The sequence below is a fragment of the Falco peregrinus genome, chromosome 4 (assembly GCF_023634155.1).
Source record: "Falco peregrinus isolate bFalPer1 chromosome 4, bFalPer1.pri, whole genome shotgun sequence".
NCBI classification, from domain to species: domain Eukaryota; kingdom Metazoa; phylum Chordata; class Aves; order Falconiformes; family Falconidae; genus Falco; species Falco peregrinus.
In genome coordinates this window covers 78,080,910-78,105,196 of record NC_073724.1, presented here as the reverse complement: position 1 = coordinate 78,105,196, position 24,287 = coordinate 78,080,910, and the positions used below count along the sequence as shown (strand labels likewise).

The following is a 24,287-nucleotide window of genomic DNA, read 5'->3' as shown; positions in this document are numbered from 1 at the left end:
GGGTCTATCACAGGATTTTTGGTAAAGTGAAATGAAAAATGGGAATCGGACTTGCCTTTGCATAAGCAAAGGGAACACCTCCGTAAGCTAATCCTGAAATGGCAACAGATACAGGTACACAGCAGTAGACTACCGTTTCATGATTTCCCACATTCACTTCAACAGAAAGTCACCCTGCTACATTCCTCGTTGTGGTGGTGCTGTATTATATAGCGCGAGTGGCATTTGCAAAGCCTGTCACGAGTTAAGATGGTACCTCATGGCTAGAGCAATCCTGTTTTCAGTGGAAAGTTAGAATGAGAAAAATAATGGCTTTCTTGCGGTAAAAGGATCATACTGGCTTTCTTTGGATAGTCAAAATTATGAAGAGAAATCATTTCTTCCCTCAGGGAGATAGAGTCTAATGGGTGGCCAAAAGTACAGACGCCTACCGATTTTTCAAGAAGAAAGATTACTTCCCCTTCTCCAGCAAGTTTGCATGAAAAAAATGAGGTGGGTATTTGCTGACTCAGAACAGGCTAAAAGCTCCTGGAATTCTTATCAGGCATCTTCCTATGGCTTCAAGTCTGGCTCAGTTCAGCTGAAGTCCTCAGGTTTCCCCAACCTCATCATTACGAAACAACTTGTCCACGTCTTTCCACTCCTTCGCTACCCTCCAAACAACACACATGCAGATCCCCATCAGCTCTGGCCCTCCTCCTCGCCACCAGGACAGTGGAACACAAGTACCTTCACTAAGAGGTATGTCTGGCGGAGCCGATGAGTTAGGAAACCAAGGAGCCTGGCTCCATCCCATCCCCCCCTCCCACCCACCCTGAACTCCTTTGCTCTCGAACCCTCTCCCACAAGGCAGTGCTGTGCTCCACCACTGCCAAGTCCCGACCGCCTGGGACTTGACATTTGTTCTTGTTTTCTCCTGTCTCCCCTAATGGGTATAGCACTACTAAGCGAAGAGGAATGCACAGAACAAGAGAGTTCAAAGTAATTGAGTCTACATTCATCCAGAAAGCCTGGATCCTTGCCCGCTCAGAACCTGCAGCATTTACATAGTTTCAGAAAGTTTAACCCTTTTTCACTGAACCTGGTAACGTTCTTTCGAGCACAGAGTGTTGTGCTGTTCTTATCAGTGACCAAAGACACTGAAGGGTGTCTTTCACATATCCAGCTCTAGGTGCTTACCACTCAGCCTGTTATTTCTCCTTTTTTTTTTTGCTCTGCAAGACAGTAACTAAAGACCTTGAGCTGTCATTTCTATAAGATGCTCAGGGAACCGTGTTGTAGAGGAATGGTTACTTACCATAACTCCTGAACGCGTCTGCCGAAAGTCTGTCTTACTTGCACAAAGAGAACTGTACTCGGTTTAAAAGAGCTTACTTGGTTTTCTGCTGCAAATTTGTCTGTTATGGTGTAAACTCACTTCTAACTGCGTCTGCAAAATCAGCGAAGAAACAGAAATGTTCTAAAATAATTATAACTGTAAACTCTTTTTTCCCCCCGATTATTAATTCTGAACAAACTTGTTTCAATTTAATTTAGGAGATAATGCTAGTTGGCAGCTTATTACTGACTTTAAATTTATAAATAAAAATTATTTGTTCACAGAAGTATAAAATCTAATAGGAATGGAACTCCTTCAAATGGGCTGTCAATTTTTCTGTCTGGATCTAAATATGCATTTAGATTATCTGTAAGCTAAACAGTGCAGCACTGTGCAGGTCAGATAAGCAGCAAACCTAAGCAGAAACAAAAGTCAATCTGACTTGACTGTTTAATTGTTAGTGACCGTAAAAATGCCAAAATTAAAAATCACCCTTTAAAAATTACATAGTCTTTAGTGATCTTCCACTGACTGTTTCTTGACAAAAGACCTGGCCCAGCATTAGCACAAAAACATCATGATGGGATTGAATTTATTTACCTGCAGTTCAGACCTAATTACACCCTTTTCCAAAAATAAAAAACACATTCAGAGCTGCTTCTGAAAATGTTTAAGTATACATAGCGATACTGTTCTAATTAACCTGCCAAAGTGTTTGCCAGAGCAGGCCCTTTATAAATGTACATATATAAAACAATGCAAAACAAAAAAACAATTTTGAAATGATCTGTTTATCGTTCATTTAATCAGATGGAGGTAAAACATATAATTAAAGTGTGCAAGTCTCAGAAACATTTCAGTTACTATAGCCATACAATTTACATAAATGTCTGAAAGTTACTAGTATATGCGCTACATCAGATGCTACCTAGCCCTATGTTGTTTCTGATACAGATGAATTACAGCCAAATTAATTTCCAGACAGCATAATGCAGTATCACTAGCTTTGCATTTTTAAAGCTGTTACAGAGCAGCTTATACTAAACTTGTAATTTCAGAGGGTAAAAACTAGTTCAAAGCTTAACTGGGTTGAAATAGGGTACACAAAGGGCACCCAAAAAACATAGTTTGAAGCATAACACTAAACTAGTGTTACGTGAAGGGCATTCACACAAACCCAAAACATTATTTTAACATCTGTAGGTTAAACCACCTGTTTCTGGGCTAGAATGGAGAAAGAAATGCCAGCGATGAGTCTTCAGAAAAGGACACTGAAGTTGCATATTGTCTAAGTGTGAATACATGTTAGTGTTGGATGGAAATTAGCCTGCATGGCTTTAAATGCTACACTGACGGGAGTAGCCGGATCTACATTAGTAATAACAAGCATCAAGCGGCTACGTATTGCTAAACAGAAGGTTTGTGTAAAGAAATGTTAGGCTGAACTCTTTCCTGGTTCTGTAATTAGCTCTCTACATGCGGGCTCTGAGACATCCTACTCTCTGTGGACTGGAAGGCAAAGGGGAGGAGTGCCAGGCTGACCAGAAAAAAAAGCTTTTTTATGTTTAAAAACCAGAGCCTTGTCTGCAAATGATAGGGGATAAACGCGGGGAGCGAGAGTTTGCCAACATTTCGGTGGATTCATAGGCTCCTTCCCCACACACCGGGAGCATAGGGCTGGCAGGGCCAGCAGAAAGGTGGAAAGTTTGTTTTTTTTTCCCGAGGCTCCACTATGTGCTGTACTTTTCCCATACGTGAGCCCTTTGGTGTTGCACAAAAGGACGGCGTCCCTCCTTTTTCCCCTCCTTCGGTGAAACATGCGGGAGCTTAGCTCACTGTCCTGTGTCTACAGGGAAATACGCTTTGCATCGAAACCACACCTCAAAACAAGTAAATAGAAACTTGCCTCACCCCGGGGGGGGGGAAGAGGAGACAATTGTCGCCATCTCTTTTCCTCTCCCTTTCTTCCTTCTTTTCTGAGCTATTTCTATAAGCGCATTTTCACAGGGTACGGTGGAGATGTATACTGCAGCACTAAAATTTATTAGCAGAAGGTTTCGAGTATGAGTTGCCTTCGGGACAAAAAAATATAAATTTGAATGACGGCCTTTAAAATCCTTTTGAAGATGAAAGGTAAGAGAGACGGGTATTTTAAAATGCCTACATTAGCAGCGCTTCTTTAAAAGACTATAAATAATACTGAAGGACGAGAGGGTCCTCGGCAAAGCGCCGAACTTGTTGAAAACCCTCTTCCACTCTGCTGCGAGCACCGCGCCGGCCGCCCCTGCCCGCACAGCCCTGCCCGCACAGCCCTGCCCGCACAGCCCTGCCACCACACAGCCCTGCCACCACACAGCCCTGCCACCACACAGCCCTGCCACCACACAGCCCTGCCACCACAGCCGCTGCCCGCACAGCTCCTTCTCGCACAGCCCTGCCCGCACAGCGCTCCTGCCCGCACACCGCAGCCCCGCCGCACACCGCAGCCCTGCCCGCACACAGCCCCCTCCGCACACGGCGGCGCGCCGGCAGCGACCGGACCTTGCACCGGGCACCCCGCGCCGGGCCGCTGGACCGGCAGCGCAAGGCCGGCGGCAGCCCAGCTGCTGGCCCCGCGTTACCGCCCCGCCGGGCCGGGGCCGAGGCCGGGGCCGGGGCCGTGGCTGGGGCCGGGGCCCGGCCACCCCGCCACCCCTTGCCGCCGCCGCCGCGCTCCCCGGGGCACGCCGCAGCGGAGCGGAGCGGAGCGGGGCAGGGCAGGGCAGGCGCGCCGCGGGGAGGAGCCGTCCGCGCTCCCCGTAGGCAGGGCAGCCCGCAGGGCCGGCCCACTTCTCCGGGCTGGGTGGGGTGTAGGGGGGGCCGGGGGTGGAGTAGGGTGAAATAGAGGCGGGCGTGTGTCACCGGGTAGATACCCGCGGCCAGGTACAGGCGGAGGCACTGACGACACGGGAGTGGATGCGCGCTCGGGCCGGGGCTCCTGGGGAGTGAGCGCACGAGTAGCCACCGCCCGCCCGGAGCCGCCCGCGGGCCAGTCCCCCTGCGCCGGGGCGGGCAGCCCGTCCGCGCCGCACCCGCCGCAGCCGCCAGCCCGCCTCATGGCCACCAGGGTGCTGACCATGAGCGCCCGCCTGGGTCCTGTGCAGCAGCCCGAGGAGCCGGTGTTCGCGCAGCTCAAGCCCGTGCTGGGGGCCAGGGAGGCAGCGATCTTCCCCGGGGAGGACCTGAAGCAGCAGCCGCCGCCGCCTCAGCAGCAGCAGCAGCAGCAGCACCCGGGGGGCGGCGGCGGGGGCGGCGGCGCGACCCTGCCGGCGGAGGAGATGGTACAGGTAGGCGGCGACCAGCCCTCTCGCAGCCCGCCGGCCATCGCCCCTCTCCCGCGGCGGGCCGCCCGGGCGGGGAGCGGCCGCTGAGGAGCGGGCGGGCGGGACTGGGTGGGGCCGGCTGGCGGGGCCGGGGCAGCGGACCCCGAGGTGCCGGGCTGAGGCGGCGGCGAGGTGGGGGCGGGGGCCGGCCGGCCCGCCCGTGCGGAGGGGCGCGGGGCAGGGAGGGCTCGCGCCTTCCCGCCGGCGGCGCGCGGCGAGGCGGCCCGGGGCGCGGCTGAGGCGGCCGGGGCTGAGGCGGGGCGCGGGCTCCGGCGGCGGCCGGCGGGCCGGCCCGGGGCGGGGGAGCGGGGCTGCCCCCGCGGGTGTGTTGAAAACTACAGCTGCTGCCTTTGCACTTGCCCGGCGGCAGAATTAGAGCGGCCGCCTGTCCGCCTCGCCCACGCAGGGAGTCATGTTCGGGGGCGGGGGTGGGGGAACGGGGGACACGGCGCACCGGGCGAGGGGGGACTTCCCGGGACTTTCTGCCGGCCCCAGGAGGCTGCCTGGGAGCGGATCCGCAGGCAAACAGCTGGAGGAGCTAAAAGCGGGAAGGCTGCGGCCGCGGACGGTGCCCGCTGAGGGGCGGCTCCCGGCGGGCGCCCCGGTGAGGCACCGGCCTCCGCCTGCGCGGGGGTGCCCGCGGCCCCAGCCCCCGGCGCTGGTGGGACGGGGGTCCCGGGAGCCCCTGGCGCTGGGCAGCGGTCTGTCGGGCGCTGCCTTTCGGTGGCGTCTTCCACAACGAATAAATAACTCCAGCCTTCAAAGCGAGCTGCCCTCGGCTCGTAAACAAGAGCTGGAAAAAGTAGCCTGGCATGTCGGGGCAGATCCAGATCAAAGGGACGGGAAGGCGGCTCTGTTTGTTTGTGGTGTTTACCGGGGGTCTTTGAAGAAAGGTTCTAAAATCCACTTTAGGGCAGAGTTGCTGTCTGTCAGCTGCTTTCTCTTGCGGGGTGCTAAACGGGTCTGGTATGAGCACTGTCTTGACGGGACAGGGGGGAATGTAGCATTTGCCCACTGGAGAGTGCGTGATAAATGCTTTGCCGATGACTGTACCAGTAATGTATCGGGCTCCAGCCACCCACGGATTCCCTCGCACCACTACGCTAAGAGAATGATTTCCCAGTAATTAAAGAGCTCTCCTAGGACCGAGGCACGGACAGGGATGTGTTTATCACGCTATTAGCCAATTATACGCTGCACAGATTATTATTTTTTTTTAAAGCGTAGTCCTAGAGACACTTTACACAAAGGGTACTCTGATACAGTCAGCCCATCTTCTTTTTATTGCATATTATTCATAACTTTACACTTTGGTGTCATATTTCTAATCAAATACCTTTCTTTTAAGGATGAAGAATTATGGAAGTACAGAAAAAAAATATATTAACATTATTTGCAGTATTAGTATTCAAAAAGCCAGCAGAGGATGTGGCTTTTAGAGTTAGCATTTCAAAGAGAAGCGAGTGAAACAGATAGGCAGTCACCCTGCTCCCGCAGTGAATTCCAGAGCAGGAGATCTTCAGATTAGGCACAGCGCCTGTCATTTCTGCACCTTGCACTGTCTTGTAGGCATCAAAGATGAAAGTTTGTTGTAAGCTGAAACATCAGATCGATCTTGCTCTGTGTGAACGACTTGTGCCATGACTTTATCTCCTTGTCCTTGATAATGTTGATTAGCGCGCTGATTATAAAATACAGGTTTTCATTAGGGTGGAGGTTTATAACTTCCTCCGTAGGTAGCTTGTGGCTGGCTGAACAGTATTGCCTTCTATTTGCAAAGCCTGACACGACCTGCATGCCACCGTCTTTCTCAGGTGGTAACAAATCCCATGGATTATGGTCTGTTTTGTTTTTATAGACAAGATGTGAGATGGAGAAATACCTGGCACCTCAGCTCCCGCCCGTTCCTGTCATCCCCGAACATAAGAAATACAGAAGAGACAGTGCCTCGGTTGTAGACCAGTTTTTCACTGACAGCGAAGGGTTGCCTTACAGCATCAACATGAATGTCTTCCTACCTGACATTAGCCACCTGAGAACTGGCCTGTACAAATCTCAGCGACCCTGTGTCACCCACATCAAGACAGAGCCAGTCACCATCTTCAGTCACCAGAGCGAAACTGCTGCCCCTGCCCCTGCCCCAACTCAGGCCCTCCCCGAATTTACCAGCATCTTCAGCTCCCACCAAACTCCCGATGTGAACAACATTTTCATCAAGCAGGAGCTTCCTACTCCAGATGTTCATCTTTCCGTCACACCCCAGCAAGGCCAGTTATATCAGCTCTTGAGCTCGCCGGATTTAGATATGCCCAACACTACTACTCAGGCAGCCGTGATGGACTCCCTTAACAATGTCTCCATGCCGTCAGCCATGGCGGGCCTTAACACTCTCTCCTCGGCTGTTCCACAGACTGCAATGAAACAGTTCCAGGGCATCCCCCCTTGCACCTACAGCATGCCAAACCAGTTTCTGCAGCAGCAGGCCACTTACTTCCCTCCTTCACCCCCAAGCTCAGAGCCTGGAAGTCCAGACAGACAAGCAGAGATGCTACAGAATTTAACCCCTCCTCCATCATACGCTGCAACTATAGCTTCCAAGCTGGCCATTCACAATCCAAATTTACCAGCAACTCTGCCCATAACCTCCCAGAACATCCAACCAGTCAGGTACAACAGGAGAAGTAACCCAGATCTGGAGAAAAGACGTATCCACTACTGTGACTATCCTGGTAAGCGATCTGTGCCAGAAAATCCCAGTTCTCGCAATAAAAAAAAAAAGTGTGAATAATCATGGATGAGGTATAAGTGGTTTTCTTTAGCTGTAGTCTACACCTAGGGAGAACCGAACAGTTCTTGTCAAAGTAGAATTTCTCTTCTTTATTGTTTTGTGTGGCACACTTTCACATTCTTTAAATAATATGTACCCTTTTCTTCAAATCACTTGTAATTCTCTTAAACACCTGAGCTCATTTTACCATGCTGTAAAACTTGATGTAAGTCAGGGAGCTCCTGCTCTCACTTTTCCAGTACCTGTGATGGAGCACAGGCTTAGTTTGTCTAGCACAGTACAGCTCAGTTTGAATCAGGTGGCGCTGAAAGAATCATTTCAGCTTCTGGTAGCCGAGGCCACAGCCTTGTTAGGGGATTCAGCTGCCTGCATAAACCCATTAAAAGCTATCTCTGAAAATTGTCCACAGATGGATTCCCTTCCAGCCTCTCCTTCTCCTATGCTGAAGGGGAAGAGGGACCTGACTATAAACTCTGCCTCCGTGTAGTACGTGATCCCAGATACAAGGCACTCACGCCCATGTGAGCATAGAGAGAAATGTCTGCCTGTGGTTGATCTCCCTCTTTGCCATCGTAATTCTCAGCGGTGTATCACCCATTTGGTGTGCTGTATGATAAATGCTTCATGGAAGAGTTATGGTGAGCCCTGGGTGACAGTGACAGCCAAGTCTGGCTTGATCACATTCTCTAGGAAATCTTAAAAAAAAAAAAATAAAGTCCCCTTCTGAGTTGTCAACTTAGGTAGCAGGTGTTACTGTACATATATTGTAGTAGGTATTGGTCTATACTACGTTAAAAGGTAGTAAGTCAGAAACATAAGCATTTTTCTCTTTTCTGTGTAAAGCAGCATACGTCTGGGAGCTTTCTAGATCAGATTTTACTTCTAAATGGTGCTGGGTGAAGCGTTTCCAGATATTATGCCAGCACTGAGTGAGGAAGTTTAAACATAACGTGGAGCATTCCTGTTCTCCCTACTGAAATGCCTCTCTGCTTTTTTGTTTTGTTTTGTTTTAGGCTGCACGAAAGTTTATACAAAGTCTTCTCACTTAAAAGCACACCTGAGAACTCACACGGGTATGTACTCACTCTCTTACTGCCTGTTCATTCATGGTTTACGTATTTTCTGAGAAAGCAAGTGTGTTTGATCTCCTGTCTTCTCTCTTTTCCGTAGAGTGGTGTGGGCTCAGGCTGGCAGTTCAGTTAAGAAAAATTTAAGGTTTGGTCAATGAGAAGAATAGTTGCTTTTATTCTTAATGCAGTTTTGTTAAACCTTTTATAATACAGAACTCAAAATAGCTAAGAATAGAACAGACGGAAACTTCCCTTTTCAATCTAAAATGCCATGAAGTGTTTAAAAAAAAAAAAAAAAAACAACGCTTTTTCCTTGGGCAATGAATTAAGCGTAGTAATCATGTTATAGTTTTCAAGATTTATCTAAATAGATATAATTTTCTGGTTTGGACTTTCTCTTCGACTTGTTAGAACTATTTAATCCTAGAATTTTTGAGAAATATCGCAAAGACTCCCAAGGTAACTCCATTTGCTTCATTCTTAGCATTAAGTGTACTTTCTTTTAAAGACAAGTGGTTCTGCATATTTACTTTTCTAAAAAAGGCATAATTTCACAGTTTTGTCAGTGAAAGACATTAAAATGGAGGAAATGAAAAGTGTCAGTGTATCACGCTTGTTTTTCATATCTTGATCAATTTCTGCCTGCAGCTACGGAGGCAGTCCCCACTCATGGGCCCACATGGAGTGGAGCTGGGGACAGTGTTTCTTGTGCGCGGGCGCAGGAGCCATGTGTGCAGAGCGCAGCAGTTGGGAGGTGGAACTACCCTAGATGCGTCTTCCTAAGGGTTCACCTGCTGAGGCAGGGGGAAGGAGGAGAGAGGGAGACAGAAAAATGTAGCTCACCAACAGCATGCCTGAAACTATTTAGGACAGTTCTTTGCTGGGATCTTAGTACTGCTCGTTCTAAATCAGTGAAAAGCACATGACTGATTTTGTAAAGAAATCAAATGCGAGGGCTGTGACTCCTGTTTTTAAAACTGAGTATGAACCCCAGCTCTTTTACACGTGGACCTCAGTTCAGACCAAAACACTAGTCACAATTCAAGTAACTTGCTTATTGAAGCAGGCTGTCAGCTCTGCGGCTGTGCCGTTCAAGTAACAGGGTTTCACCTGAGTTTAAACCAAACGTCAAAACAGAACAGCATGAGCTATGATCTAACAAAATGTTTCACTGTCTCTATGGAAACAAGGCTGTCTATTCAGCAGCTATTTTGAATGGATCGTTGGATTATCGTAAAAAATTTATTATCTCCAGGCTAAATGTTACTCTGGAAATTTTGTTTTGATAGATGAGTTACTTGTGTTGCAGTTGCAGTAAAAAATTAAAAGCACCTGTACAAAGGTTATTGCTTTGCATTAGTAATAGACTAAACAAGAACACTGTTAGATTTTGATTTATATAATCACTCATTAGCAGTAAGCTTAGTAAGAAAGGAGTATTTTCATGAGGCTATAAACCTGAATGGTGTCAGAGAGTATAATCTCATTGCTGTTTAATAAATAATCTGTAAATTTGTGTGCGATTTCCACTTACGCACTTGAGCCAGCAGCTAAATACCAGTTTTAAATATCTCACTTGCTATTATACAATAACTAGGAACAGAGATAAAAGCAAAGTTTTAGTCTAAAAATGAAAATTATACAGTAAACATTTGAAATGTACACTTTTACTTTTTTAAATCAATTTATATCTTTTTTTGAACCTTAAGTAATAATGACTTCAGGGTTTATAAGGTTAATACTTGTGTGCATAGAAATACCACATCACTAACATATTGCTTAGGGTCACTAACGTTTATTGTTGCCTTCACTTTATAGATATTTGACCTTAGAAATGTGGATAAATGTGCAAAGGTCAGAGGAGCTGATGTATTCATGGAAACAAGAATGTTGTTTTAGATAAAAATCTAGTGAACTTAAGCAAGTCTGTAACACAAAGGGTCTTCGGGGGAGGTGAATGAAGGGATAAACTGTCTAAATCGTGCAGTACATGCAAGAATGTGAGTCTGTATCCTGTTACCTGCATTATTTCAGAGTTTGCTTAGTTTAACTCTTGAACATTCACTTAATACTTGAAGATTTCAAGCACCAGTTGTGATCTCTGCCTTAACATATGGTTGAAATGTGTATTATGAGCAAGATCTATGACTTACCAAGTACGGTAAATTTGATTAGATGAATATTAAAGTAAATGGGCACAAACTCGGGGAAGCCTGTGAAGTTGCACAGCTTCCCCAGAAGCGCAAGGGAATCTCGCTATTGATCTCCAAAGAGAAGAGCTTGATGCCGAGGGCTAAAATTGGGTGTGTGCCTCTCCGCGTCCCATCCCCCAGAACTATGAAGTCATACAGCACTATTAAGCTTTGATTTTCTGGTTTTTAATTTTTTTTTTTTAAATACTTTTGTGAAACCTTTACCTTCAAAGTCTAAAAGCAAGTGTCACGTAATCCATTTCAATAAAGTTGTGTGTGATATTCTTTCAAATCCCTTCAGGGATAGCAGACCTGTTTATCTGGCTAAACCCGTTCTTTAGTAATCATGGACCACTGAAGTTGTTTTCTCCTTATTCTTAGTTTCTTAACAATACCTTTTAAAATGGGCTACAGTCTCTCTCTCATCCCAACCAGTCCCCGCCCTTCTCAGCAATCTGTCATCTTAAAATAAAAGAGCCTGCAGCAAAGTTTGTCTGCCATTAAAAGTCAAGACAGACCTTATGGTTTTCCTTTTGTATTGGAAAATCTCAGCCTTTTCACAGTATTTATTTAGCAGCTTTTCTCTTCTGAAAGGCTTTCACTGGGTTTAGTAGACGTTCTTTGAGAACAAACCTCTTTGAGAACAAACCTAAGAGAAATGTTATATTTGATAGGTGGAATGTAGGCTGTAGTCTTTTCCAGTTCAGATGTGAATACACTGTCAGACTTTAAAAATTACATTTAAATACAACTATAAGAAATGGGCAAGAGGAAAGCCCCTTATATTTTTCTTCCTAGGTGTTCCCAAGCTTACCTTATACAAAGTCAGGTAGTATAAGCTGGTATAGTTATTCTGATTTAATGTAATTACACTGGACTTTTGCTGTTGGTTAGGAGTTCATTATTCACGTAAGAGCTAAGCAAGGTTAATGTATTTGTACCAGTCACTGAAGCAGGCACACGTTTTTCTTTCTCTAGTTAGTGCTGTAGTGTTTGTAAATTATGAAGTAAATTTTAGTTGCTGATAAACTTGTAACCCCAAAATTGAACATGAACAAAGATTCGAATTCTGGAAAGATACAGGGCATTTTGTATCATCTCCATGCAGTTCTGTAAGAGATGTTGGTAAATTTTAGTACCTTAAAACACTTAATATTAGCTGTTTTTGAAACAGGTGAAATGGTATTCAGTGTGCTAAAGTACCCATTGGAACATCTCTCAAAACAGACTGAATTTTTTGACCACTTGAAGGAGGGATTTTCTTTTAAAATAATTTTACCTGTTAGTCATGGAACAAGTTGTGTTTCATAACCGGCATGGTGCAACTACAGTATATAATGAGGGAGGGGGTTATGCATTTATTGCAGGCTGCCAGCAGTAAAACCACCTTAAGGCTCTGTGTCCAACTTGAAAAACATGCCAGGTATCAGTGAAAAGCAGTTACATGCGTGTTGTAGATGAACCTCATTTCGGTTCCTTTTCTGACGTCCAAGCGAATACATATATATTAAGTAATCCTTTAGAAACAGCAGTCCTATAACTTACCCTGTTAGATTTCTTTATATATGTTAAAGATTTGGCCTGTGGAAGTTGAACCTTTGATACGCAGGGCCCTGGAATACCCTACCTGCACCCTACCTGTAACTGCAGAATTGCTACTGGCTCCAGTGTGGTGGGTTTTTTTAATATTTCTGTGAACAGCTGCATGCTTCAGAATTGTGTATGTTTTTAAGAGGAAAATCTGTCATTGTTTTGAACACATCAAGGCACGCACATTGAGGACGTTTTCCAGCTGCATGTTGGTTTTCCCTATACAGAGCCTTTGTACAGGCATGTTCTCTGGTCACATGGTGGGCTTGCCATTAATAGTTTCTAGCATTAACTGCAGAACTATTTCATCTCTATCTATAGATCTAGTTTGTATTTCGTGATGGGAAGTGGCGGCCGAGATAACTCAAGAGAAATGGCATTTCTCTAAATGAGATGCACTCAAAATACTTCCACTGTCCCTAGTTATTTCAAATGTTTATGTAGGCATGGGACAGCTGCCGACTTGTGCGGCTGCTCAAGGTGTTAAACATTTTATTTTAGATCTCTGCCTCAATAGATCCAGAATTAGGCTCTGATGGTACATCAGAATTAGAACCAGTTGTGTGCAATAGATTTCAGCAGTCCATAGGACTCGGCGCTCCAAGTTTACCATAGCTGTATATAGATGCTTGTTAAAGGTGGTACAATACAGAATTGCCTGGGAATTCAGGATGCCCATTGTTCAGAAGGGAAGATAAGTGGTAGTTGGACTTCTGCTGGAAAAAAAGCATCTTGTATTGACTCAAATCATCCTGAGACTTAGGTGAGGGATTTCACTCATAGTGCACAAATGGGAAATGGAGGCACCAAAAGCCTGCTTTGTTTGTGGTTGCAGTTTTCTGTGTGTGTCGCAAACCTCATCCTGGAAAAATATTTGCGTCATGAAAACAGCTATTAAGTAATATTTCTGTGTCGATTCTGCTGCTTTAACCTGTTAGATGAGTCAGTTGCACAGATTATACTTTAAGGAGGTGTCGGTAAATGCCATCATTGATAGAGACAATAAGGAAAAAATGCAGGAGAGTTAAATAAAACTGTTGACAAAGCGCATTAAAGTGTGGTGTCGCTAGGCACTGCTGGAGAATATGTTGATATCTTTTATTTATGAATTCTGCTAAATCCATTAGTTGCCTGTGTCAGAAATGGAAGTACATTATTTTCCTGTGCAAACCACAGTTTAAGGGAAAATAATGTAATTTTTTTCAAACACTTTGTGAATGATGGCAGATCTTGTGATTAATTGATCCAGTTCTTTATCTGTAGTTGTAAGTAAGTATACATGTTTGAGTGTGTGCTCAAAAGGGGGTGAAATCCTACAACGTAAACATACATTTTACGTAAATATTACTGGTCATTCACATCAGTGTCCAGCATGCAGTTTTTATGAAGCAGGAATTAAATTCCAAGGTGTCAGGTGAGAGGTAGTCCTGTTAGATTTTAGATATTGAAAAGAAAAGCCTAATATTTTCTTTTTGATTAAAAGCCTAGAAAGTCCCTCTAAGCATGAAAAAGCTTAAAAAAACTGTTGTTTCTGTCAATTGCTGCCTGAGAGGATTAAACTTCAGTTCCAGGATATTTGATTCCTGATAAGGAAACTGTTGACCTAAGAGACTGGCTTTAAATATAGTTCATTTTGAGACCGCCCTACATAGGCTAATATAGTACCAAGAATCACAGCAATTGCCAGTGATTAAAACTTTCCATTATTTGATTAGACATTCCTTATTGTAATTAATTTCAGGGCTTGACTGGGACGATTGACTCCTGGTTCCAGGGTAGTGTGTTGTTTGTTGTTTGTTAGATGACCTGCACCTCCCATTGGTGAAAGATTAGAAACATTTAAGTAATGTCCTAGTTTAGTCTGAGTATCTTGGTAGCAGCATTCCTGTCCTGTCAGGCTGCATTATTTATATTCAGTGATCTGCAACAACTCTGATTAAGGACATATTAAAACCTTTGATTTTGGCAAGTGTACAGTGCTTTGCCTTAAGTTAAAACAGCTTTAATGTATTGCTTCCAATTAAATTTTTTTGTGTGTGTGTGTGCATACAGTAGGTGGAAATCTGGAAGTCTACAGTACATGTTTAATAAATTCCATTTTAAGAGCGCCTCTTATCTGACTGTAGAAGAGCCAGTGTTATTGGTGTGAGAGCTAAAGAACTGCTCTTGCACCACAGGCATAGATGAGGAAATGTGTTCTCCAGCACAGAATGTGTAGACACAGCCATGCACCCCAGATGGATGGATTTCTTATAAACCTAGTTAAAAAACAAAAAATTCCTTTCCTCTTTGTTTGCATATCTCCTTGAAGAGAGACCACCTCTGTTAAGACAGAATGTTATACCAGAAAGAAAATAAACCATCGCACAGGACAGTCAAGATTCCCTAGTAATCCGTGAGCTGCGTAAGACAACACTTAGCAAAATAAGAGTGCTTCAAGCATTGGTGGGAGCTCTGAGAAGATAATGCCTTCTGCACCTCACTAGTCAGAAAGTAAATGATGTACTAATCTCTTGACCATCCTTTTTGCTTACCGGTCCGTCATCTCTTTTCCTGTTCGTGCTTTTATTAGAGAGATCAAATATTACTTGATTTATCAGTGATTGGACTTAACGAGGCCTAACAGCTCTCTGTTACAGGAGTCCTTAAAATGCTTTTCTGTTGTGAAGCATTACTTAATGGTCACCCTCTAGCCATTACTATACTAGGCAGAGGCTTTATCACATTTGAAAATGTGCAGCATATGTTATGCATTCATATCTGTGGTGGGCTGGATATTTCAAGGACTAAATTCATTTTGTCACTCACAAAATAAGCTGGATGTACGTTGCATACTGTCAGCCCTCTGATCCATCTCCATCTTGCACAAGCTAGAATTTCAGTGCACTAAAGAACTTTTAAACACCTGAGGGATTATTTTTTTTTTTTACGTTTCAGCTTTCTGCTCTTTCTCAAAAAAATCCCCCTGTATTAGAAAAGGGTAAATCCCCAACCAACAAGCTGCTTTTAATGTTCACTATAGCTTTAGTCGATGTCAGAGGAAGGTCTAATTTTAGGTAAGTGTCGGGAGCTACAAACTTCTTTTGAATGAGTGCAGACATAGACCCGAGCAACTACTTTCAGTTCCAGTCAGCCTGGAAGAGACTAGGGTTTAAAACCCTGATGCTATGAACTGGAAGAGAGCTATTTCAGGCAAACTAAGAGGAAAAACATTTCATTTGTTCTTATTTTTTCTAAAAATTTGAGGCTATAACATGTCAAGAAACTAAGACAAATAATGTTAAGCTGTGAAAATTTTGAAAAGAAATACACCAGAAAATTCTGAGACCACATAAATCTTTATAATAATTTGTTTTGAAACTGGGCGTAATATAGGTTACGTAGGTGCAATTATGATGCAGAAACCTCTTTGCCTACCACTTTTTTATCACACCTAGTTGAATATTTTTAAGGCCAAACACTTGCCACCAGAAATAATTTCATAATAAACACAAGTAATAGTAAAAAGATGGAAAGAATGGGGGGGGGGGGGGATGTCTTTATACTTTTATACCCTTAGGAGCTGTAATCAGGTGTTGTCTTTTTGGAGCCTTTGAAAAGGCTGCTGCTTTTTCTTCTTCAAGGAAGCTCCAAACTCATTACTCTGACAGAAATTTCTGATAGGAAATAAGAGAAGTTGTAGGCGTTGGCTGGTGTAATACCTGTATTTGGATTTCTGCATACCAGTAGAGTTACCTAACTTTAGGTTTGAAAATCTGACCCTTGCTGTTTGCAGCTTTATATTTAGAGAAAGCCATCCTAACAGTGAATTGCAGAAATAAAGTCACAGAACTCTTTGGTGAAATAAGGAAGCTTATTTTCTTGTTAACGGGGAAATTAATCACTAATGGAGGTTTTCAGTGACTCGTTTTTTTATGAACAGAATTTTAAACAGAAACATTTTCTGGAACAGAGGCTGTATGTTGAAGAGAGAGTGTCTTCAAAATGACCACCCCCCCACTGGTGACCCTGTACCTCACCCAAGTGAGCATGGCCATGATGGTTGCTGCCAGTGGCTAGAATTCATGTTAGGAAAGCAATTGCTGCATTTTGGCATGACTAATCCCAAGATGATGAATTGAAGAGAGAAGAGCCCACGGTGTGCCTCAGTGGTCCAGATCATTCTCTTGTGGTATCGACAAGGATGCCAAACCTTGGGATCTACCTTGGCATAGTTTATCTGTTGAAGTGGCTGGTTTTGTTAGCATGGTATATGTGGATATCCAGACACCTTTTTGACATCCTTGCAATCTCAGAGCATTATATTTACTTTTTTTTTAATAGACATGTTGCAAGCAAAATAGTCTCCTTTCAGGTTAAACTCCCTTATCTCTTGACTAGGTAAAGCTCTTTCTGTAAAAGAGCTTCCAAGCTAAACATTGGGGCTTAAAATTTCTGTGCTCAAGCACAAGTCTGTTTCTCATGCTCCACAAATGTATTTTTTTTTTTTAACTGGAGAATGGATACATATTAACAGCTCAAGAACTTAAAGATATATTTTGTGATGTATAAGCCTAGCAAAATATTTTAATTCGGTGATACTGGAAGGAGGTTATGCAGAAATCCAATTAAACTTATGAAGTCCCTATCCTGTTGAAGTATAATTTAAAGGAAAGCAGTTCTGTTTCCCAGAAGTGCTGTGTATAATATTTCTGGCTTGGGAAGAAAGGGTTGGAGTGTGCTATTTGGCTGGAAATCGGTACCAGCTTCCTCCATGGTGTTTTAGTTGAACAGTGTTGACATTCTAACAAATCCCATGGAAGCTCCCCTGAAGTGGAGGAGTTAGCTGTTTTCTTGCTTTTACAGTGAAATATCTGTTTGATACCACGATCGTGTTCCAGTAACCGAGCTGTACTGCCTTCATATTTGATGACCAGTGGCATTCTTGGTTTAACACTCTATAGAAGCCCTAAATTGCTGGAGGAAAACCAAATATTTCTGAAACTTTACAGCTACTGTATTTCGCACAATCATTAAAGTAAACAAATCTTACATTACTATATAGCCAATGAAAACAGTGGATAAAGGGTTCAGTGTCCTTTGTTGTGTATACCTGCTTTTTGAAAAAATAAATCTTCAACCCCAAATTTGTCAGTGCTTTAAAGTCAACATAGCAAAGAAGTAGGATCACTTCAGAAAATTGTAACATGAGGCTCTTTTTCCCTTGCTGTGGGAACTTAAACTAAAATCTTACTTCTGCTAAATGACAAAAAGCATGTGTATAGGTTGAGAGAGAGAAAACACTACCAGCTAGTTGTTCTGCTTGCTTTAAAAGAGTGAAAATAATCTCCACCTTCTTTTTCTTGCCCCCCTTCCTCCTTGCCCAAAAGGAAAACATTTGAAATTGATTCAGTTCTTAAATAGAACTTTCCAACGGAAACTAGCATTACAAACATAGATATTCAGTATTTTACCCCTAGGATTTATTCAAAATAATCCAGGCCTCTACGCTGGTGCTAAAAATACATTTTCCAGTTCTCACCGTTGGCCAAAGCAGGGGTTAAAAGCAGCATTCTGATTTTAATTTCCAGTACATAGAAGTAATACTGTTAAAACAATCTGTGTAAAGCACCAGCTTGTTCCCCTCCACGCATCCCCTGAGCGCTACTTGGTTTAGCTCAGGTCTGCAGAAGTCAGCCGGCAAGGAGGAGCAGTGCTGTTCCGCTTGGCCCTGCCTAGCTCTTCCCCTGAGCAGTGCTCTTGCCCAGGGGGATTCATGGCTGTGGCAGGTGGTGAAGTGACCAGGACAGTGGGGTAAGGTTTGGATAGTGTTTCTGGGAAGTTGGGTCCCCTGGAGTTTGATGGGCATCTGGCGATTTGATTCGGTGTTGAATTGGAAGCTGTGGCACCCAGCAAGGCACAGGGTTCACCGCTTCCCCAACAGCTGGCAGTTCATATACCAGGAGCCTTTGTATCACCTGCTGATGCTGCTCACAGGTTAAAAGAAGTTTTAATGGGGACAGCAGTTTCATTTGGACTCAGACACGGTCACGTACCACCTACACGGCATAACTTTGCGACTGCTTTGTCAGTACAGCGTAGTCCGATACTCAGTGAAGTTGCACATACTATATACCTCCTTGATGCCAGGCTTGGAAACTGATTTTAATCTCCTGGTCCCCATTCCAGTCTGGTCTGGATATTCCTGGGCTTTTGTTCGACTAGTGGTATTTTCCTGCCCTCTTTACCATTTCTTTCATTCCTTGTATAATTCTGCATGAGCAGATTGAGTGGATGAGCAAGCATTTTGAGTGTATAAAGGCCTGACTATGTATATGGTCTGTCTGAGCAGCTAGGATAGCAGGATCGCAAGTCTGGGGATTCAGCATCAAGTATAATATGGCAGTTTTAAGTGAAGGCTTTTAAAGAAGATTTTGAAGCCAATGTGGGAGAAAAGGAGAAAGAAAGGAGAAAAAGAAAGAAATACACTGGCTTTAAGTTAAGGTGTAGTTTAGTTTTTTAAGTTTCGTTGAATGCAGGAGTAATGCTTTTGTGCAACTTCTGTATGTGCACATTTAACACCAAGTATTCACGGATGATCTCCCTGGTGCTATCCCTACGGATCAGCAACACAGTCTTTTGCAGACTGCATTAATAACCCAGTTTAAATACATTATGATGTATATAGTTTAAAAGATCCCTTCCTGTATAGATACCTTTCCTGTCATTCTGCCATGAAGACCAAATGTGTTACCTCAGATGGCTTCTCTGACTTTAGAAAAGCATTATACATCGAGTTTGAAGTAAATCTGTATTTTAACCTACAGTATATGATGCATGGAGCAAAAAAGAGTCCTATGTGATGGATCATTCTGATCTTCAGTCAGCATCAGACAGACTAAATTCAACTATGACAGAAATGTAAAGTTATTTGTGTTCTAATTTGCCATCCACCAAATAATTTTGAACTCTGAGAGGCGATGCCAGGCTCTAAGTTTGTTTTTCTTAAGGAATGATACATTTCCACTGTGATTTCAATAAATCCCGATCAAGATTTATGCAAAAAGGAGGTTGAGGGGTTAGTTTTTCTTGTAGAGTTCTGGTTCTGGTTGTTTCCGTGCTGCCAACTTGAAGCCACATTCCCTTTGTGAGCAAAGGGCTGGTTCTGCTCTTAGTAGTAGACACAAAGTTACTAGTTAGTTGATCACAAGAAGCAGTAGAAACTCCCGGGCAAAACCAGTTTCATAATTCCATCTGAATAATGAATTAGTGTCTGTGAAGTGATGTTTTGGAGTTTCTCAGATGGTGTTCTCTGCATGACTGGTGCAGAACAAACAGTCTGATTGCAGGATATTGGCTTCTGTCTTTCTTCTGCGTGCTCATATGATGGTAAAATAGAGATTGAGACCGTGAGGGTAAAGATCTGAGACCAACAGAGAGGGAGAGGATCTGTAAGGTGTGTTGGAAAGGACTTTTGGAAAGCTCAGCCTTGGTCTGATTCTGCTCCAGATGAAGCTGTTGCAGAGTTTAGTAAAAAAGGATGTAGATAACAATCCACTCTTCCAACTGAAGAGTGTTTTTGTCAACCAGCATCAAGCAATAGCCTATAAATAGGTAATCTTAGCCTCTTTCTGTGAAGCTTGCTTGTATGGTGACATCATGTCCATATCAGCTCCAGAGCAGGTGCATGTACACTCATAAAGTTCTGGTTTCACATGGAAGTCATCTTGGCTTTGTGGCTTCATATTTCTCCCATTTCAACAAACACCTATAAATTATAGGCATGCTTAAAAGACTCTGTTTGTACTTCTAAAATGGATGAATGCAAATATTTTAGGTGCTTGGGCCAGTATATTCAAGACTAGCTGGACACAAAATTGTGTTCAGAGCTGCTGTAGTACAGCAAGTTTTCAGAGATGCCGTGCTGCTTTGTCAGTATAGACTGATGGAAGCAGCAAGCACTTGCCACCTCTAAAATATGGCTATTTAAACACCTGATTGTAGACACTTAATTCTGAAAACGGGTGCTTTGATCCTTTAGGTGCTTTCCCCTATCTATAGCTAGCCCAAGCCAGGATGCTGCAAGTTTTTATTGCCTCTGACATTTAGAAAATACTGTCCCCGTTGTGTTTGTAACACACAGTGCCCCTTTCTTCACACATCAGAAGCTCTTGAAAATATCTGCACGCCACAAAGAATCTTTATAGAAATCTTCCTTCCTATTTCAGACCTCTTAAAAAAACTTCTGTATAACTTAATTCACCCATTTTTAAAAGGTACAAGTGTAAGTTACAAACTAGGCCAGACAGTCACATGAGACTACATGGGTTTTTTCCTACTCCCTGTCATACTGAGATGAGTGTAAGTGAGCATATTTCAGTCTCATGCAGTTTTTTTACTTCTGTGCATTTCTTCTGTACTGTAGCTGTCTCCAATTTGTATGTTTGAGGTATTTTACTGAGGTATTAAATCACAGATTCAAGAGTAAAATTCACTGAAAAAACAAAGGGGCTGTTTGGGCCCTATTGAATAGAGCTGTGAATAATTAGGAAACGTCAGGTCCTGTTTTGTCATAGTTCTGTAAGTTCAAGAGCAACGCTATTCAATGTGATCTCACATCAATTTCCTCCTGAAGAGTGACAGCAGTCTCATTTCTACGTGCTCTCTTTCAGGTGAGAAACCATACAAGTGCACGTGGGAAGGCTGTGACTGGAGATTCGCTCGCTCGGATGAATTAACGCGCCACTACAGGAAGCACACGGGGGCAAAGCCCTTCCAGTGCGCTGTCTGCAATCGCAGCTTCTCCCGCTCTGATCACCTGGCTCTCCACATGAAGAGGCATCAGAACTAGAAGCTGGACTTGTCGTTGAGGCTGTTTTGTATCTATGCAATTTCCTATTGACTCTCGACATACAACTAAAATTAGTTTAATTTTTGTGTATGAGTTATCCGTTTAAAAGAAATCTCAAAAGAAACTGGAAATGTATATTTTGTATATTTATGCAGAAAAAGGGAAGACACTGTATCACAATACCAGAGTGTTCGGTCATTTGTTTGCTGTCATGATGTATATGGCTTTAGTCAGCAGGTTTCATCTCTTTACAAGTATTATGGCTTGACACATTGCAGCTTTGTACATTTTTCTTTTTCTCTTGCAGTGTTTTGACCAAAGCACTGTCACTATTGTGGCAATGTTTAGTAAATGAGTTAATGAGAGGCTGCAGATGAATGAACGCAGTGGAAAAGCCATTAATTGTAATCTGTCAGGTTTTTACTGGACATATTTAGTACTTGTGGGGGTTTTTTTAAATGTTAAGTCATTCTGTGGAAGTAAAATACGTAGAAAAATTCATAAACGGCCATAGAACAAAACATTTTGTTCTGTACGTTGCATGTTTGCAAAGACAAAGATTTTGTAAATTTGCAGATCAGCTTTTTAGGTTTAATACAAAAGTTTTTTAAGAATCGTCTGAAAAAAGTAGTTATTTTACATTTGATAACATGGCACATTTACAAAAAAAAAGTTATTCAAATACCTCTCAAAACAGTACCAACTTAGCTTCATTTTTCTTAAAAGAAATGAGCTAAGTATTCAGATGTTTTATACCTGTTAATTCAAACGGTGTGCACTGAATATTCAAAGCAGGATTTTGTTTTCAAATTGCTTAAAAGGGCAAAACATGTAGAATGAACTGTAAGTCAATGTGGGAAGCTTAAATAACGGGGATAGTTACAATGAACACAGAATGTTAAACCTCTTACTATAAGCTAAACTTAGTATTACTTTAAAAAGAAGGATTTAGGATGCAATTTTCATACATCGACATGTTAAGCTGGTTCAGCACCAGTATGATCTAGTTTCGTGTGGACATTGCATGTAATTTACTAGAAGGTAAAGGATACAGTAATTTTGTTTAAAATTACAGAGCAGTTTAGTTAAGCCACTGTTCAGATTGACACACGCAGGGGAAAATTTACTGCTGACAAAAGTAGCTGAAACGCCACTGAAGTCAATGAAGTGGTGCCCTTTTATGCTAACAATGACTTTGATCCACCGTGTTCAGCCTTGAAATAGTAGATGAAGGGCCAAAGATGAGGTTAGACCATGTAGGATTTGGCCAGACAACAGGAGAAAACCAAACAAACCTATTAAATTTCTGGACTTCACAAGCCGTAATATTAAGCTGTCAACCAAAGGCTAGAGTAGACAATCAAAATACCAAAAAAAGGGTCTTGCAGGAAAACCTAGCTTTGTTAAAACTGTTGTTTGTCTTTATTTATTTGTGGTATATGATAGACTCTTTTTTTTTTTTTTTTTAAGACAATTTTACATATACTTGATAAATTATAGTTTTGTTTGTTATAGTTAGAAATGTTGCTCTTAATGTAAATATTTGACAAACGATGTAAATAATTTTGTAAGGCTTCAAATGTTTATATGTGGAAACACATGCATAAATTGGTTGCTGTTTTGCTTCTTTTGCCTCTCCCCTACCTTATTTTTGTATTGTGGTATTTCCTATGCAAATGATGGAGCAAACAGCTGTATAGTTGTAGAATGTTTTGAGAGAGAATGAAATGGTTTATATATAAAGACTTTTTTTTTTTCTTTTTGCAAAATAAAACAAAGTGCCTGATGTGTGTGTGTGCATGTGCATGTGCTCTCTGCAGCTTCTGACAATGAAAGTTCTGTGGTTTTGCACTGGGAGCTGGAAAGCGTAGCAATATTAAGCTAAGAATGTCTTCTTCATAGCAGGGTTTGTCTGTTTGGAAAGTACCTGGCACTTCTGCATTTGGCCCTCATGAATATAATAAACGTGAAGGGATAAAGAATAGTGCCTCTCTGCCATCAGAACTTTACAGGGAGTGTACAGTAGCCTGAAACTGGTTGTGATTGTCCATCCACAATAGTGTGATTGTAAATTAAAGGTACAGTCTGGTGCGTACAAATTCTCTCCCACTTCCAAAATGGGTAAAACCTGTTCACACTTTATCTACAGCATTGCCCAAAAGAAGTTCCTCCCCCAAAAGCTCTTTTCATGCCATGGAAAGACAGGAAGGTCCCATAGAAACCCTGCAGTGCCCCCACGGCAGTGTCTCCTTTTCAGTATATTTCCCCTGGGAGATGGAGGTATGGTTCCGTTGAAAAATTGGAGTGGATGTGTGTTCAGATCTGGGGGTTACATCTGTCTTCTTTCCTCTGAGCTTAAAAACAGGCATGCTGAGCTTTTTAAAAGGAAGTCACCTTAAAACTTAATAAAAATTTAAATATAATTTACTATCAAATTATAATCATCCAATTAAATCAGCTATCAATTCAGTTTTGTGAACTGGCTGCTTAATTCTTTCTTGAATTTCTCTTCTTTCCTTACAACCTTTGATTTTTGTGTAATTGGTTTTTCTCTCTTAATTAGCCTCTTCTACATGTCAGCTAATCCCTCTTTCTAAAAAATACCTAGGATAGCTCTAAAAAAGTCAAAGAAGACCTCGTTAATTACCAAGAAAATCTGCCTGTGTCTGACCTAACTGCAACTGCAAGCGTAAGAGCGCTGTTTTGGAGAACAGGGAGAGAGAACTCCCACAAGCGTTGCTGTGGCATTCCCCTTTTCTGATGCAGCCATTAGAACACCTGAGTTTCTTTGGAACATTTTGGCTTGGAGGGGAAGCTGGCAATGAGTTGGGCAATCATTTGCGTGCTGTCACTGCAAAAGAGAGCTACCAGAGCTTACTTTGTTGGGTGCAGGATGAAGTGAGTAACGGCAGTGTCACAGGACGCTCAGAGACACAAGCCTCCCTGTTTAGCTCAGCCCACCAATTTGGGGCTGGACCAGTGGTGGGGTTGGTAGCCTGCTCTAGCCTTTTGCAGTGAATCTTTTCACATTCTGCGCTTTGTCCCAAGTCCATAGATGAAGGCAGCGCTGGCTTCTGAGCTTCCCATGCCTTTTCACAACGAAAGCCCGCTGATTGCATGGTTTCAGCCTCCAACAT

General features: G+C 43.0%; 1 protein-coding gene across 1 annotated transcript; it reads left to right on the top strand.

Annotated features, from left to right (window-relative positions):
- Window positions 1–4,220: 4,220 nt before the first annotated feature.
- Window positions 4,221–22,936, top strand: KLF5 (KLF transcription factor 5). Its single transcript, XM_055803062.1, has 4 exons — window positions 4,221–4,644; window positions 6,539–7,409; window positions 8,482–8,541; window positions 20,972–22,936. The coding sequence occupies exons 1-4, from the start codon at window positions 4,414–4,416 to the stop codon at window positions 21,148–21,150; spliced, it is 1,341 nt and encodes a 446-aa protein (XP_055659037.1). The 5' UTR covers window positions 4,221–4,413; the 3' UTR covers window positions 21,151–22,936.
- Window positions 22,937–24,287: the final 1,351 nt, after the last annotated feature.